This window comes from Mytilus trossulus, chromosome 8, assembly GCF_036588685.1.
Source record: "Mytilus trossulus isolate FHL-02 chromosome 8, PNRI_Mtr1.1.1.hap1, whole genome shotgun sequence".
Taxonomy (NCBI): domain Eukaryota; kingdom Metazoa; phylum Mollusca; class Bivalvia; order Mytilida; family Mytilidae; genus Mytilus; species Mytilus trossulus.
This window is the reverse complement of record NC_086380.1, coordinates 44363906-44382906: the sequence shown is the minus strand read 5'-3', so window position 1 is coordinate 44382906 and position 19001 is coordinate 44363906. Positions and strand designations below refer to the sequence as shown.

The 19001-nt window shown below is 31.1% G+C and overlaps 1 protein-coding gene across 2 annotated transcripts; it reads left to right on the top strand.

Moving 5' to 3' along the window:
• The first annotated feature begins 44 nt into the window (after nucleotides 1-44).
• On the top strand, nucleotides 45-18206 carry LOC134680996 (uncharacterized). 2 transcript variants are annotated; one of them, XM_063540329.1, is made up of 8 exons: nucleotides 45-208; nucleotides 6985-7246; nucleotides 7756-8118; nucleotides 8506-8584; nucleotides 9029-9182; nucleotides 10252-10372; nucleotides 10955-11004; nucleotides 14578-18206. In XM_063540329.1, the coding sequence occupies exons 1-8, from the start codon at nucleotides 137-139 to the stop codon at nucleotides 15715-15717; spliced, it is 2241 nt and encodes a 746-aa protein (XP_063396399.1). In that variant the 5' UTR covers nucleotides 45-136; the 3' UTR covers nucleotides 15718-18206. The 2 variants fall into 2 exon arrangements, with proteins under 2 accessions (XP_063396399.1, XP_063396398.1); XM_063540328.1 differs by having other exon boundaries at nucleotides 7753-8118; nucleotides 14578-18204.
• The last annotated feature ends 795 nt before the right edge of the window (nucleotides 18207-19001 follow it).

Genomic DNA, 19001 nt, shown 5'->3' with positions numbered 1-19001 from the left:
AGTTTTTCTTTTCTGTTCGGAAGGCCTTTTGACTCATCCTGCTTTTCAAAGAACTGTGACTTAATTTTTCGCGGGAGTTTTTAGATGAACAATATTTAGAAAAGTTAGACAACAAAGTTTAAAGCAGTCACATCCAATGACGACATTACTACAATCATTCAATTATGTTTTTATTTTTCTTTATTTTTTCTTGATACCAAGTGTTCAGGTAAACAACCTCATAGATCTACCAAACAAACATCCATTATTGTTATTTATTTATTTACAGAGCAGAACCAAACAAACAAATAAGAGGGTCTTTCTTAATGAGGGTATATGCTTGACAAATGATGTTATAAATTTTCTTACGAAATTACGTTAAAGGTCATTTTTGGTGCATCATGATGAAATCTACACTTTTTTATTAAGATGATAAAAAAAAATGATGTTGATGAATCACATAATTTTTTTTAACTAATCTGACACTACCTGCGAAAAATGTAGCTCTTCATGCTCTTAAAGTCCTTTTCATGATTTTTGATATTTGCGTCTATGGCAAAAAAAATCAAAGGTTTTAATCTATGGCAAAAAAAATTCAAAGACAATAGAGCTACATTTTCGCAGCTTAGATCTTACACTAACATGACTAAAGGCAATTGACCCTTTGACACTTGACAGTAAAGGGCATTCATTAAAAAATGAGAAAAAAAACATTGTAAAGGGTTGTATTGTCCAGGATACCTTCATGACAAAGAACGATAAAAATATTGTCAGATGATATTAACAGTAATTTTTGGTGAATGACAAATAAACAGATAAAATATTGACTTCGACCATAAAAAATCAGATTTTTATATGAGACATATAATGACGAATCACAATACCGATATTTTGAAGAAAAACAATAACGATTTATGCCATTAAACGGTAGCTAAAAATGACTGTTTGAAGCCTCACAGTTAAGGGATAATTCCTACACAGGGCCTGTTTCTGTATGCCTAGGGTGCTCTCATCCTTAATCCATGCAGGACTTTATAACTAGCCACATTGCTAGTTTGGCCATACTTTATATAGCCTGTCAGTTATGTTTAATTTTTTGATTTGGTATTAATAAGGGTCAGGTTTCTATGAACAGACGAAAAAATAAATTGAATTATTTTAATTAGATATATTAATAATTATTGATACAATTTTGTATCATTTTATTTATGTTAACTTTAGACATGTTAGATGAATGCTAGTAAAATTGTGATTAATTAATAAAATTAATAGACAAGACACGATAATATGGATTTGTTAATATTAGTTTGATACCAATTTTCATAGATGTTGGTACGGGGGAACCACAAATTTAAATGTTCAACAAATTATAAACTTCCTATTAAAGGAATATTTATATACAGACTTTGCCAAAACCACAAAATTAAATATCCATGAAAATGCAAGTTTTCCTCAATAACAAAAAAATGTTACCCAAGAAAATAAATGAATCCATGGTGTAGTAATTATCTTGAAAATTTAAAAAAGGGATTTACTGTCAAGAATAAAATTCTTGTTCACAGATTCTCATATTTGATTTATGATTTATATACTACAGATACTAAACATGCTAAAACATGTCCAAATAAAAAGAAGTACAGAAGAGACAATTAAGAATGAACAGATGTTATAGGTGGTGCACTTTGGCCAGCAAATACAATTAAGTCTTTTCAAAAATATAAATATATAGACTTAAACTCTGTCATTTTCCAACTTAAAATACAATTTTTATGATAATTCATTTTTCACTTCTGCAATTCGAAAATAAAACCAGATGTCTACAGGGCACAGCTTTATACAACTGCAGAGGTTTAACCCTGAAAGTTGGGACAAGTATGGACACAACATTCAAGCTGGATACAGCTCTGAATTTGGATTGTGATTAAATAGTTGACACAGCATAGGTTTCTGACACAGAATGAATGTGACCTAATGAAATTTCTGATGGAGTTTGCAAAAATAACTACTCATTTAAATACATAATAAAATATTAAAATATAAAATGTCATACAGTCATGGTTAAAATTAATCTTAATTAATAGTAACTTCTAAATAAAAAAATACAGCTAATCATCTCAAGACAACCATCATTTCTTAATACTTTTAAATTTTTCAAGCAGTGTAAGGAAGGTAATCAAACAAATATATAACAGTATTCTTTAAATGGAATTGGATTACCTACCTCCCTTATACTGCTTTTAAATTGTCTATATTGTCCTTAAACCAGAAAAACCCTTGTTTCCCCCCTTTTTTGCCCCTATTTGCTATTTGATTTGAGCCATAAGCCCTCATAACCATCCCTTTGTAGTATGGAAACATGTGGTATAACTTCAGAGAGATTTATGCACTTAAACACAAGTTATCGACTGGAAACTACAAAAATGCTTTTTGGGCTCCTTTTTTGGCCCCGACTTATTGAAACCCCCTTGTTCCAAAAACCCCTTAACTCAATTACAGCCTTTCCTTTATAGTTAGAAACCTTTCAATATAATTTTAGAGCAATCCAAACACTTATACACAAGTTATTGTCTATAAACTAGTAAAATTCTTCTTTTTGGCCCTTTTTTGGCTCCTTATTCCTACATGTTCGGGGATATTAACCCAAACTCAATCCAAGCCTTCCCTTTATTATATGAAACCTTGTGGTACAATCTCAGAGAGATCCATACAGTTACACTCAAGTTATTGTCCTGAAACTAGAAAAATGCTTGTTTTTGGCCCCTTTTTGGCTTTTGATTCATAGACTGTTTCCCCCACAACCCTTAAAATAAATCCCAAGCTTCTAATTATGATATTAAGGAAGCTGGCTTGTCATGTTTTGGATTTTTTGTCAGATTTTCGGAATCCTCTGGTTTTATCCATTTGAATGCCTTGAAAAAATTTGCCCGGTGACCCCCATTTTTCTTTTTGTCAATCTTTAACATGTATGATGATAAGCCATCTGTTAAAGTTTGATAAAATTTTAATTACTTTCTAACAGTTTTTGAGAGCTTCAACATGTCAATGATAAAGCTATGAAAAGTCAGGAGAGAATATTTCCCCGCCAAAATTTCAATTACTAATATCTGGAAAACAAGGACGGCGACCTATATATTTTGTTTGCTCTTTGGACTCCTCTAATAATTCCCTATCAATTTAAACTAGTGTTTTGAAAAGTTAATTACTTAGAAACTGAGAAGCCAACTCCCTTAAACATTATGGTACAATTTCAGAGCATTTAAAATACTTATACTCAACTTACATGACTAATGGTCCTGAAACTAAGATAAATGCTTGTTTTGGGCCCTAATTCCTATACCTTTAGGACCATAATCCTCAAAATTATTCCCAATCTTCCTTTTGTGGTTATTAACATTGTGTTGAAATTTTATTGATTTCTATTTACTTATACTTAAGTTATTATCCGGAAATCATCTGACCTAGGATGACACGACGTGATATCAATTTACAACCATTTTTTTTTCTCATCACTTGGCGTCAGTCGTCCGTCGTCGTCTGGAGTCCGTCGTCTGTAAACTTTTACAAAAATCTTCTCCTCTGAAACTACTGGGCCAAATTCAACCAAACTTAGCCACAATCATCATTGGGGTATCTAGTTTAAAAATTGTGTCTGGTGACCCGGCATACCAACCAAGATGGCCGCCACAAATAAAAAAAAGAACATAGGGGTAAAATGCAGTTTATGGCTTATAACTCAACAACAAAAGCATTTAGAGCAAATCTGACATGTGGTAAAAGTGTTTATCAGGTCAAGATCTATCTGCCCTGAAATTTTCAGATGAATCAGACAACCCGTTGTTAGGTTGCTGCCCCTGAATTGGTAATTTTAAGGAAATTTTGCTGTTTTTGGTTATTATCTTGAATAATATTATAGATAGAGATAAACTGTAAACAGCAAAAATGTTCAGCAAAGTAAGATCTACTAATAAGTCAACATTACCAAAATGGTCAATTGACCCCCTAAGGAGTTATTGCCCTTTATAGTCCATTTTTTACAATTTTTCGTAAATCTTAGTAATCTTTTAGAAAAATCTTCTCCTATGAAACTACTGGGCCAAATTCAACCAAACTTAGCCACAATCATCATTGGGGTATCTAGTTTAAAAATTGTGTCTGGTGACCCAGCATACCAACCAAGATGTCCGCCATGGCTAAAAATAGAACAGGGGTGAAATGCAGTTTTGGCATAACTCAAAAACTAAAGCATTTAGAGCAAATCTTACAAAGGGGGTATATTGTTTATCAGGTCAAGATCTATCTACCCTGAAATTTTCAGATGAATTGGACAACCTATTGTTCGGTTGCTGCCCCTGAATGGATAATTTTAAGGAAATTTTGCTGTTTTATGTTATTATCTTGAATATTATTATAGATAGAGATAAACTGTACACAGCAAAAATGTTCAGCAAAGTAAGATCTACAAATAAGTCAACATGACCAAAATGGTCAATTGACCCCCTAGGGAGTTATTGCCCTTTTATAGTCAATTTTTAACAATTTTCTTAAAATTTGTAAATTGTCACTAACTTTTCCACTGAATCTATTGGGCCAAGTTCATTATAGATAGAGATAATTGTAAGCAGCAAGAGAATGTTTAGAAAAGTAGGATCTACAAACACATCCCCATCACCAAAACACAATTTTGTCACAAATCCATCTGTGTCCTTTGATTAATATTCATATAGACCAAGGTGAGCTACACAGGCTCTTTGGAGCCTCTAGTTTTAAATTTTTGCGGTTGTATCAAAGCAACTTGTTTATGTCTGAGCTTTGACTGATGAAAGAACTTGTTTACAAACAATTATTAAAGGCAGCATTTCGTATGTATTTTAGACTATACACAATCTTATTAACCATAGACACAGTCTTAAGATTTGCTATAAATATAGATGACAAAATAAGCATTTGCAATTGTGTATTGACAATTTTTCTAATAAAATTGAGAAAGGAAATGGTGAATATGTCAAAGCGACAACCACCCGACCATAGAGCAAACAACAGCTGAAGGCAACCAATGGGTCTTCAATGTAGCGAGAATTCCCGCACCCGTAGGTGTCCTTCAGCTGGCCCCTAAAATATGCATAATAGTACAGTGATAATGGACATCATACTAAACTCCGAATTATACACAAGAAACTAAAATTTAAAATCATACAAGACTAACAAAGGCCAGAGGCTCCTGACTTGGGACAGGCGCAAAATTGCGGAGGGGTTAAACATGTTTATGAGATCTCAACCCTCCCCCTATACCTCTAGTCAATGTAGAAAAGTAAAAGAATAGCAATACGCACATTAAAATTCAGTTCAAGAGAGGTCCGAGTCCGATGTCAAAAGATGTAACAAAAGAAAATAAATAAAATGACAATAATACATAAATAACAACAGACTACTAGCAGTTAACTGACATGCCAGCTCCAGACCTCAATTAAACTGATTGAAAGATTATGTCTTCATCATATGAATATCAGGTACAATCCCTCCCGTTAGGGGTTTAGTATCATACTATCATAAAATATATGAGAAGAACATAACCCGTGTCATGCCAACAACTGTTTTTTAGAAATAAATGTGTTTAGTTCCGATGCAAAGACCCTATCAGTGAATCAATGTTAAAGCCAAAATATGCAATCTTTAATGACCTGACAACAGTAACGTAACTATATCCCCTTTTAATGAGTCTTTTTAAAGGTTTTGTTAGTTTCTGAGGAGAATACTGACATTTTTGTGCTTTATAAAGAATATTTCCATAAAATTTTGGATGTGAAATACCTGAACGTATAAGATGTCTGCATGTTGAGTTATATTTACGAATTATTTCCTTATACCGGTGATAAAATTTAGTAAATGTTTTGACCAGTTTGTGATATCGAAAACCCTGGTGTAATAATTTTTCAGTAATACATAAATTTCTCTCGCTAAAATCTAATACGTTGTTACTTACACGAGCGAATTGACAAGTTGAGATATATAAACACCATAAGATGGTGACAAGGGAACGTCACCATCTAAAAATGGATAATTAACAATAGGAAATGAAAAATCATCTCTTTTATCATAAATTTTTGTATTAAGCTTCCCGTTTATGATATAGATATCAAGATCGAGGAAAGGGCAGTGGTCATTGTTATCATTAGCTTTATTTAAAGTAAGTTCTACAGGATAAATTTCTTTAGTATACATACTGAAGTCGTCATTATTGAGAGCCAATATATCATCCAAATATCTAAAAGTATTGTTAAATTTTTGTATCAAATGTTGTTTTGATGGGTCTTTGCTAATTTTAGTCATAAATTGCAACTCATAACAATACAAAAACAGGTCCGCAATAAGTGGTGCACAGTTAGTCCCCATTGGAATTCCAATAACTTGACGATATACGGAATCTCCAAAGCGAACAAAAATGTTATCAAGTAAAATATTCAAGCGCATAAATAGTATCAAAGCATGTCCAATTGACATAGTTCTTTTGTTTATTGCTACTAAAAAATTATCTAAAAGAGTTTGAACATATGTACTGGCATTCCGACTTTTTAAATGCCCAGTTAATTAGGGATGTGAATTTTTCCTTAATAAGAATATGAGGCAAAGTGGTATATAGGGTAGAAAAATCTAAACTTTGAACAGATTCAAAAGTTTGTTTGGTTTTATTATATAGATTTAAAAATAAATAATACATTTACCTGTATATATGAATGATTTTAGTGGAACAAATCAGTTAAAAAATGTTTTTTCTTGGTGGCTACCTGGGCTTAAACGCTTCCATGAAAACAAATCTAGAGAAAGAGAAAAGCCAAAGGGGGAAAGGGGGAGGGGGAGGGACTGGGAAAATTTATAAAAATTATTAAAAAAATTTAAAAAGAATTGTTTAACATGCATGACATATATATATATCTATTGTTTTTTATTTCATTGTACACATAGTTTAATTTCTTACATTTTTTCTTAGGCAAAGTATTCTATTTTCAGACAAAGCAACTGCTAGAAAGTACAGAAAATTCAACAAATTCAGCCTTCAATGAAAATGACAACAGAAACATTTCATACTTAAAAACTGCAGCAGAAACATCAAATGTCAGTTCAGATATCCTTGAGAGGTTTTCTGATCAAACAATTCAAAAATTTACTCCACAACCAACTACCACCTTGACAACAGTGAAATACAATGTACTGTCAACATCAAAGCCACAAATTGCTACAACAACTTCTTTGGCTGATGATGGAGCAAAAGGTAACTAATAATCTAATAGGTTGGTTTAAGAGGGAACAACTTGTAATGTTTAGCCATAAAATTTGATGTGTTGTATCAATATTGTAGCTCATCTCATTTTATGTAAATTATTTGACCCTCAGACTTCAGTTAACTCCATTTTACTAGGGGTCTTGATGGCCTTGGGGTCTAAGTAGTCCATATACTGTATCACTACCCAGGCAACACTGAGGTTACTACTTGGAACACTGCAGATGTCAGGTGCCTTTGTCTCCAATCTCAATTAAACAGCATTACCATTTTTTCTGCTGAAGGTCTCAGGGCTCTCCATCTTTCTCCACCAATGAAAAATAATTGCCCCAATATAGCCTTTAATAGCCAATAGGCTGAAAGTAAGGGTTATAGACCAACAATTCAATCTAAAGTTAATTTGAATATGTTTAGAAAAAGTAAGTTGAAGTTTAATCTGCAAGATCAGTACATTTTTAAAGTTATTGTAATTATTTATTTTCAAATTTCTATTTTAGCAGATGACTGTTTTACTACAATAGAAGCTACCTCTGGTCACATCTTCTCTCCAGTATATGATGAAAAAAAGAAAATACTGCAGTGCGATTGGATGATTATTGTTCCAGACGATTATGTCACTAGGTTAAAGTTCTTGACATTTGACCTTCCTTCGATGTCAAATGATAGGTGCTTAGATGGATTTATTCTTTATGGTTCCTATGACAGCAAGAATCGTAGGGTGAATGGTCATGATATGTGTGGCAATGACATTCCTGAAGTGTATATTTCCATTAGCAACAGGATTTGGATATACTTCCAGATTATAAATCATGCGAAATCTAAATTTGAGCTCATCTTTGATGCCGTTCCAGTTGAAAAACATGGTGAGAGAACTATAAAAGTACATGTGAACATTATATTACAAAGAACGTACTCTAAAAACTTGCATATAAAAAAAGTTCTTTCACATTTTTTTGTCCAATTCTTTGAAGAAACCATGAACACAGTATCTTTTATAAGGGAAAAAAAGGGGGGTATAGTTTTAGATTTTAAAAGTATGAATTAAGATGTATCAAATTTATTATTAGTTTTATTGATAAAATTCTCCAGAAACTGATTATTGATGGATGTATGTTTAAAATTGAGAATAAAAATGGTGAAAATGTCAGAGACAACAACCCTAACAAAGAGCAGAATACGGCTGACAGCCACCAATGATTCTTCAATTCAAACAAACATAAATCAGTATTGTTCATGTTGATATATTTCAGAAGGATCTAATTTATCACTGTTGGCTTTGCTAGTAATTGTTATACCACTGATTGCAGCAATTTCTTTCTGCTATGTTAAGTAAGTAAATAATAAAGATTAAGATGTATTTCATTTTATTGTGAGATGCTCTTTTTGTTGATAGCCATTGGAGCAAAAAAAATGTGTACTGGTAAGTGACCCTTATAAAATAGATCCTGTACTATCATTGACAGTAAGGGTTAAATGACCAGATCTATTTTCAACTGGGCGTGAGGAAAACAAAAATCTTATCAATCAAGTTTCTTGATTCAAAAATATTTACACCAACAAAATCAACTTTTAAGTGAATTATTGCCTAAATATCATAATTTATTTTAAAGTTAATTATAAGCATTATCTATCTTCAGAAAAAATAATACAACTTGAAATTCTTCAGAAGTGCTGTTTTGGTCAATTTACCTACTACATAGAAACTTTTATTCCTTTTGTTTAATTTAAGGTGAATTTCTGCCTAATTTTACTCTTTTTATTCTGATATTTCAGGAAACAAAGAAAAGAAAAACAAAAGAGAGTTGAAGTTCAAGTGTATGACAGATTTAGACAGAAACACCAAAGAAATAAAACTCTGCTAATGACAAAAAAAGTAAATAATGGAGAGAAAAACAACCAGAACTATCAGAACAGTGTTAAAATCAGGGTATTACTATCTTCATCATATTGTTAATTAAAAAGAGTTGAGAAATATGATTTATTTGAAAGGCCTATTTTGTTTGTCTCTGTCTGACAAAATATCAGAAACATAGTAGATTTTATTTGATTGATCTTAGCTTAAAACAGTATTATAATCGCTCTCAGTCATCCTTTAGACACTTTTCATAGCGTTTAATTGTCCTACCCTTTTTAAAGAGGGATGTATATATTGTCTTCTGTCCATCTACATGTATCATATCTTTTGTCAGAAGATAATTCATTTTTTTTTTTTTTTATAGTTTTGACATCAAATGTTCAAGAGTTATGTCCCTTACTAATTTTTATCTGATGATATATACCTCTTCCTGGAGGAGGAAAGTTTATAAAAATACACACATCTGTCTGTCTGTCAATCACTTAGTTGGTTTGAAGATAATAACTTAAGTACAAGAACTAAATCTTTTGAAAGGAGGAGGGTTTAACATATATTAGAGACATTTTTTGGCTCCTGAAATATTTAGCAAAAATAGATAATTTGTTCAAGCCATTCAAAATTATGTTAATTTAATTGATAAATGGACTGGATGCTCTCATCTGATAACTTGAGTCTAAAATGGTTGGTTGTAGTTTATGATGTTATAAATATATATCAAAATTTTCATATTTAATCTGGAAATTGTAATTTTGTTATAGTTTTTGGTCAAAATATATCTCAGCAAGAGCTTTACCCCAAAACATATTTTGACTATTTTATTTATTATGTCTGTTTAGTTCACGCATCATTGTAAATATAATGGAATTTGATGAGACTGTCATTAAAGTGAGAGGTTTAGAGCTTTCTACATTTAAAAATGCCTGTACCAAGTCAGAAATATGACAGTTCTTGTCCATTCGTTTTGATGTGTTTTGTGATTTGAATTTGCCATGTGATTATGGACTCTTCAATTGGATTCTCCTCTGAGTTTAGTATTTTTGTTATTTAACTTTTTACACACATTAGCATGTTTAAAAAAACAACATTTTGTATAACATCTACTTGAGTACAGCTCTTGCTAATGCCTGTATCAAAATTGTAGGTTTCTAGACCATCTGATGACTTTGAGGATTCCCACAGAAGGTTTTTTGATCCTGAAATGTCCTCCATCAGAGGATCAGGAGATTACGCAATGACTCCAGGACAGTTCTGTGTACATAGAGGTAGTTAAACAATGCATGCTTCAATATTACCATGCATGCCTTAATATTCGGTGGCCGATAAATCTAAGTAGTTACTACTGTTATTACTAGCCAGTCAAAACCTTACTTAAAGTATCATCGGAAAATCTGTGGTCATCAATGATTAACAATGATATATATGTGAATTAAGAAAAGACATGAATGAGTTAAACACAGACTACTAAAGATCATATACGCTATATATCTTGAGAACCGTTATAATTTCAAACTTTATAATTGACATGTATATTAACAAACACCAGAGGGTGTGTCATAATGTATACAACTTCTTACATCTCAATGATGTCTAGTTGCCAATGAGAATCCCATCCAAAGACCAAATTACATGAAATAAACGATAACAGTTATAGGTCATGTGACGTCCTCAATAATGAGCAAACCACGGCATAGTCTGCTTTAAAAGACCTGAATGACATGTAAAATAATTCAAATGAGAACACTAAAACCCTGATTCATGTACAAAATAATGAACAAAAACAACTATGATATACAACAACAAACACCCAACCACTGAATTTCATGGAATTAAATATCTATTTTTAGTGATTATGCCGTCTGCAGCTAGCAGTACTGACGGATCTGTTTTCTTAAAGGTAATTTTCATCATGTGTTTTTGGCTTTGATATCACAATAAAGGTGGGCAATTATGTTCAGTAATCAATTTAACCTAAAGTTAATAGTCCATTTCCTTAAAACTAAAGAAGACTAGAAAGACACTTAAATTATCCATACACCACTTTTGGCAACAGGAATTTAGGAAAACACTTTTTAATCACTAAAAATTTCAAGTGAGGGTCAGGTGATTTCAAGTTGTATGTTTTCATGGAAAAATCTGCTTTACATCATCGATTAAGAGAGGAAGATGTGTCTAAATGATTCCCGAACACTTCACAAGTGTAAAATAAGTAGTGTTGTTCCGATGATCGGAATAAGTCGGAAATCAGTTGGTTGGGACTGGCGATGTCGATAATCGATTGGGATTTTGTTCAATCGATTGTCGTTAAAGTTTCCGGACTTTGAGCTTGTCAACTTCCGGTCCGTTTATTGTTTGCATTTCATATGCGCAGTCAAACAATATTAACAAAAAATATCAGTCGATGACAGTAACAATGTCAAACATCCTATAATTAAAGAAATAACTAATTTCCTTCTTTATAAACGTGACAAAAAGCATTTGCAGATTGATGGAATGGTATTTAAGAGTAATAACTTTGTATGAAATACTTTCTTTCTATTCCGCTACTTGTTACTTGAGAGCGTACAAATAATTCTGATTTTAGACAAAATAATTCCGTTGCTTCATTAAAACGTGTTGCAAGTTGCCTTTTATTAATGTGTTATCCATTTGTAGCATCAAAAACGTCATATTCCTTTCCAGATTGCTTGCCAAACATCGTTTACTTTTGTAAATTTTCCGAAATTTGTCCGCCATTTATAAAAATAAAACAATCACGAATCGGATACGGTTCAACTATGTAAAAATTCCGCATTCTTGCAATTATAAGTTCAGACACACGAATGACACAATTGAAAGAAAATAATGATTACAAAAGTAATAAAAGCGTTCTACATGAATTAACAGACATTGGCTTAATACCCATGTTTACTGTAAAATGCAAATGCATTGTTTTATTTTTTTCTGGTAATTTTAAATTTCTAAAAGTTAAAAAAACTTTATATATCTTTTCCTAATTTGAAGCATTCAAATGTTCATACAGCTATGTTATTGAATTTTTTTTGTGAGTTTCACCATTGAAATTTAGAAATGTTAGTGTCACTGTTGGTTATTATGAGATAAAATATGTTCAATATGAATCTTGATTCTTATTAATTCATTGTTTTAACTGCTAAATAGATAATTATCAAAGGTACCAGAATTATAATTTAGTAGTAATTATGCCAGAATATGAAATGGAAACAAAAGATCAAATATGAATACAGGTATATAAACTCTGCAATGATATGGATATACACATTAGACAAGTACAATGAGACTAAATGCATGATTTCCTTTAAAAAAAGAGGCCAAGGTGTTATGATCCGATTATAACCGATAGTCGGTTGGTTGCTGTCAACCGATTGTAATAGATAATCGATTGGTAATTTCAACCGATTATCCAACACTAAAAATAAGCTTAAATCACGTGAAGAAAAAGCAATTGGTCAAGTTGTGTTTGTCATTCACCAGACCATGAACAATTTCAGTAATTTTAAATAATTTGATAAAAATATTTAATTCTATCATAAGATAGTATCTAGAAGCAAATTTTATAACAAAATAAATCCATTTTTTCCATATTTTACTTTTAAATGGACTTAGTTTTTTCTGCAGGGAAACATTACATTCACTCTGTGGTTAAAGTTTTTAGAATTGTAATAACTTTCTTAAACTATCCTTGGTTTGTACCAAACTTGGACAGATGCTTGTTTATGATCATAAGATAGTATCCAGAGGCAAAATTTATAAAATAATAAATGCATTTATTCCGTATTTTACCTTTAAATGGACTTAGTTTTTTGCAGGGAAACATTACATTCACTCTGTGGTAAAAGTTTTTAGAATTTGAATAACTTTCTTAAACTATCCTGGGTTTGTACCAAACTTGGACAGAAGCTTATTTATGATCATAAGTTAGAAAATTGTGTATAAAGATAACTCCATTTTTTCTGTATTTTACTTTCAAATTGACTTTGATTTTCTTCCAGTTAACATTACATACAGTCTGCAGTTAAAGTTTTCAACACATTTATTAGATTCATTAACTGTCCTAGATTTTTACCAAACTTGGATAGAACCGTCTTACAATCATAGGATAGTATCAAGAGGAATATTTTTATTGTTTTTTTGCCTCATTTTTGTTTAGCCTGCGATTTACAGCAAAAGTAGGCGAGACACTGGGTTCTGCGGAACCCTTACAAATTTTTTCTAGTATATTTTTACTTATCTATTAAATGTACTTTAAATTCATGTATGTTTAGCAATTTATACATTATCATGATTATGTGAAAAGTTTATCTATACTATACAGTTACATATTTATTCCTGATATACTATATACTTATCTATTTATGCAACAAATTTTTACACTTATTGCGTAGATATATTTATACATTTCTTTGTTACTGTGATCTCATTTTCTGAAGGTTTTTCATGTGAGAAATACAAAATAAAATACTCTGATTCATCTTAAATGAGTATGTTTTTATATGAATAAAAGGTGATGCTGGGGTGACTCCAAAAGCATATTCAAGTTGTGAATAAATTATATGGAAACATCTTCTATTAACACCAAAATCTTATCTTATCAAGATAAAAAAAAAAATGATTAAAATATTAAAATAATCAATTCCACCTAAAGTTAATAGTCCATTTCCTTAAAACTAAAGAAGACTAGAAAGACACTTAAATTATCCATACACCACTTTTGGCAACAGGAATTTAGGAAAACACTTTTTAATCACTAAAAATTTCAAGTGAGGGTCAGGTGATTTCAAGTTGTATGTTTTCATGGAAAAATCTGCTTTACATCATCGATTAAGAGAGGAAGATGTGTCTAAATGATTCCCGAACACTTCACAAGTGTAAAATAAGCTTAAATCACGTGAAGAAAAAACAATTGGTCAAGTTGTGTTTGTCATTCACCAGACCATGAACAATTTCAGTAATTTTAAATAATTTGAAAAAAATATTTAATTCTTAACAAATTTTGCAAACCTATCCAGGTCACCTTTGCCTAAAACAACACATTTAATATTAATGTACATGTATTATTATCTCCCCTGCCAACTAACTTTGTAGCCAAGTACATTAAATATTAAGAACATATAACAAATGGAGAGGTCTTGATTAAACAACAGAAATCTTCCAAGTACCCTGGAAGTGAAGCAAATCTTGCTCCACTAGTTACTGAAAGTTTAGAACTTATTATGTGCCTTTAAAATTTTGATTTTGTCATTTCAGACCAAAATGTTTTTTCATGTATAAGTTTTGCAATATTGAGAATATATCGGCTTTATTCATATAAATAAATCCAAAATGAGAGATTAAAATTATTGCAATTACAACTCTGTAACATTTTTTCAATTCAAATTAACAGTATTTAAAATAATTAAAAGAACAAAAGATGAACTTTGATGTGGACTGAAGTATTATTTAAATATTTTAGGATACACCAGAAGCACAGATGATCTCAAACTGTGGGTCAAGTTTGAGTTATAACAGTAACTTCCTGTCCATTCCTTCTAAATTTAGTCACAGAACTCCTCTGCCCTCTTACCTGAGTCTGAGACAACAAACCTCTGATAGTAGTACTGAGGGTAGTTTAAAGTCATTAACCAAGAGGAAAATGAAAGAGCAAACGAAAAAATCCATGTTTCCAAACAACAAGACTATAGGAAGTTTAGAGAGTATCGCTGAACTTCCACCTTATAAAGATCCACCTCCGTATTATCGAGACAAAGATGGTAGTTGTTACAACGGTAATAAGCAATTACCAGTTATGGTATCTGATACATCAGTGTTTTCAAATGAACATCCGAAGAAACTTGATAAGAGGCAAAAAAGAAGAAAAACTGAAAACAAGTCTGCATCCTTCATCGCATCAAATAGCAGTAGAAAAAGGTCAAAGGGATCTATGACATGTAATGAAGGTAGAAATGGTTATCGTACTGCACTTTTCAGTAGATGTGCAGAGGCACCAGTAGATTCGTATCGCCCTGGTACAGGACATCCAACATTTTTGTCAACATCTAATTTCCATAATATGAATAATTTTGTTTCGTCAACTAATTTACAAAGAGGAAAATGGGAAGATATTCATTGCTTGAATGATAGTGGGTACAAATTCTCACAAAATAGCTGCTGCTCTTTACAAAACTTGACGGAGATGAAAGAAATGTGTAAAACTATGCCGATCATTCATGTGTCATCTTTTTCATCAATCATCCAGGAACATAATACCTTATCATACTCAGCCCATGCCCTTAACCATGCGACAACTGAAATGGGAAGCAACTCCACCTCAAACAATGAAAACATGTCATTGATCAATGAGGAAGGCGATGTATCAGTAAACAAAGAGTTTGACAATCCTGCTTTTGTGCTGGACGAGTCCCCTCTTAATCAAAACAAACAAATGCAGTTTCACCAAACATGTTCGATGGATGAAAATAAATCTTTTGTTGATTTGAATAATAACACACAGTTCAATGATACTATGGGAGAAAACAAATCGTTCATTGTCAATGATTTTTATCCGGGAGAAAATCATTTTATTGTGCTGGACAGAGGAGAAACTATTGTTTGAAATTCAAAACAACTAGGCTTGTCTATCATAGTGCTATGCTTTTTTTCAAGGAATACATGAATTTACATGAATTTCAATTACGAAGTGTTTTGGTTTAGGGTAGTTTAATCATGAAATTATTATCATGTAAACTTTACGTTTAGTACACATGTGATAATGATGTAATTTTTTAAGATGTATACAAAATAAGGGTTTTCATTGTGCATGCATGTGGTTCAATAAACATTGCATTGAATTTAAAAAAAAACACAACATAAAACATATTTTTTGAAACATTGTGGCCCATTTCCCAAAGTCTGAATTAGACTCTAACATCATTTTAGTAGATTAATTTATACTACCTTTTTGGGGGAAAAAACGTAGTGGTTGGAAGTAGATGATATTTTACTAAATTTAATTACACAATGGTCAGTGTAAAGTTCAATATATTTTGAGGTTACTACTGTGGATTCATTTATTTTCGTGGGTACAATTTTTCATGGATTGAACAAAACTTGGACTTTCGTGGATATTTAATTTCGTGGTTCTGCCAAAGTCTGCATGCAAGTCTATTGAAAATTTTGTAATTCGTTGATCATTTAAATTCGTGGTTCATCTGTACCCACGAAATCCACGAAAATTGGTATCCAACGAAAAATAATTAATCCACAGTATAACAAAAGATTTTTTTTTTAAGGTAAACATATTTTTTTTAATTTTCTCTCTTTATTGCAGGAAATGATAACACACATTGCTTATAAAGGGAAATAACTAATTGTAATTTCAAGATCAAGTTTCAAGTTTTGAGCAAGGGCAATCGAAATTTTCTAGGAGATATGTATCTTAAACTAACTTGGTGAAATAAGATACAGTAAATATTGAAGTATGATATATTTCATGATTGTAATATGGTATAACACACTTTTCTCTTGTAGTATGGTACAACTTATTATAAAACAACTATTGCTAGTTTTTATATTTACAAATGAAAATAGTTTAAAACAATAATAGTTTATTTAAGATAAACATCTTTTGGACAAAATGTGTCAATTTTCTTTATAGTTTATTCTGATACATTGTCATTTTTGTCGACCCTTCGACTTTAGTGAAAAAAGCGAGACTAAGCGATCCTACATTCCGTCGTCGGCGGCGCGGCGTCCACAAATATTCACTCTGTGGTTAAAGTTTTTGAAATTTTAATTACTTTCTTAAACTATACTGGATATTGTAAAAATAAAATTTCATTTTTTCCGTATTTTACTTTTAAATGGACTTAGTTTTTTTTGCGGGGAAACATAACATTCACTCTGTGGTTAAAGTTTTTAGAATTTTCATAACTTTCTTAAACTATCCTTGGTTTGTACCAAACTTGGACAGACACTTGTTTATGATCATAAGATAGTATCTAGAAGCAAATTTTATAACAAAATAAATCCATTTTTTCCATATTTTACTTTTAAATGGACTTAGTTTTTTCTGCAGGGAAACATTACATTCACTCTGTGGTTAAAGTTTTTAGAATTGTAATAACTTTCTTAAACTATCCTTGGTTTGTACCAAACTTGGACAGATGCTTGTTTATGATCATAAGATAGTATCCAGAGGCAAAATTTATAAAATAATAAATGCATTTATTCCGTATTTTACCTTTAAATGGACTTAGTTTTTTGCAGGGAAACATTACATTCACTCTGTGGTAAAAGTTTTTAGAATTTGAATAACTTTCTTAAACTATCCTGGGTTTGTACCAAACTTGGACAGAAGCTTATTTATGATCATAAGTTAGAAAATTGTGTATAAAGATAACTCCATTTTTTCTGTATTTTACTTTCAAATTGACTTTGATTTTCTTCCAGTTAACATTACATACAGTCTGCAGTTAAAGTTTTCAACACATTTATTAGATTCATTAACTGTCCTAGATTTTTACCAAACTTGGATAGAACCGTCTTACAATCATAGGATAGTATCAAGAGGAATATTTTTATTGATTTTTTGCCTCATTTTTGTTTAGCCTGCGATTTACAGCAAAAGTAGGCGAGACACTGGGTTCTTACACATTTTTTCTAGTATATTTTTACTTATCTATTAAATGTACTTTAAATTCATGTATGTTTAGCAATTTATACATTATCATGATTATGTGAAAAGTTTATCTATACTATACAGTTACATATTTATTCCTGATATACTATATACTTATCTATTTATGCAACAAATTTTTACACTTATTCCGTAGATATATTTATACATTTCTTTGTTACTGTGATCTCATTTTCTGAAGGTTTTTCATGTGAGAAATACAAAATAAAATACTCTGATTCATCTTAAATGAGTATGTTTTTATATGAATAAAAGGTGATGCTGGGGTGACTCCAAAAGCATATTCAAGTTGTGAATAAATTATATGGAAACATTTGCAAGATCTTCTATTAACACCAAAATCTTATCTTATCAAGATAAAAAAAAAATGATTAAAATATTACACAAGACCAACTTTGATGAGGTTCCTGACATAGGACAGACACCCTATAATGATTATGTTATAAACTTGGTTTTCCCGTTTGAATGGTTTTACACTAGTAATTTTGGGGCCCTTTATAGCTTGTTGTTCTGTGTGAGCCAAGGCTCCATGTTGAAGGCCATACATTGACCTATAATGTTTTACTTTTTTAAACTGTTATTTGGATGGAGAGTTGTCTCATTGGCACTCACACCACATCTTTTTATATCTATTAAACTAGTTCTTCAAGATCCAAACCCTCCCCCTTTTTGAATTTTAATCACTGGACTAAACATACATTAAAGATAAATAAAAGAGCTTGACTCCAAAATGGTATGATAAATGAAATAAAACTATTAAACAAGGAATTATTTGAATCTGGAATAATTTTGAATTCTGGAAAATTGATTAGAAATTAATGATGAAAACACCTAACTAAATAGTCATGGCTAAGGGGGGTTAGTTTATAGTTCATACTGAAATGATAGTGGAAGAAAAAGTAGCTTTAGCCATGCACACATGGCTAACCCTATTAAGTTGGGTTAGTTTTCATCATAATCAATTTTCCAGAATTCAAAATTATTCCAGATTCAAATAATTCCTTGTTTTTAGATGAAAATTTATTCCATGCAATAGTACTTTGCCTGATGATAAATCCTCTGTATTAAAATTTTTCGCTATTTTGTGCATTTTTCCTTTGATCTTCTTTTGTGATAATTTTTCAAATTTTTCTTCTCGCTTCAGATGGAAAATTATCGCTAGAAACTAAGCAGGCATGTGGCGTTTATAACAAAATTGACAA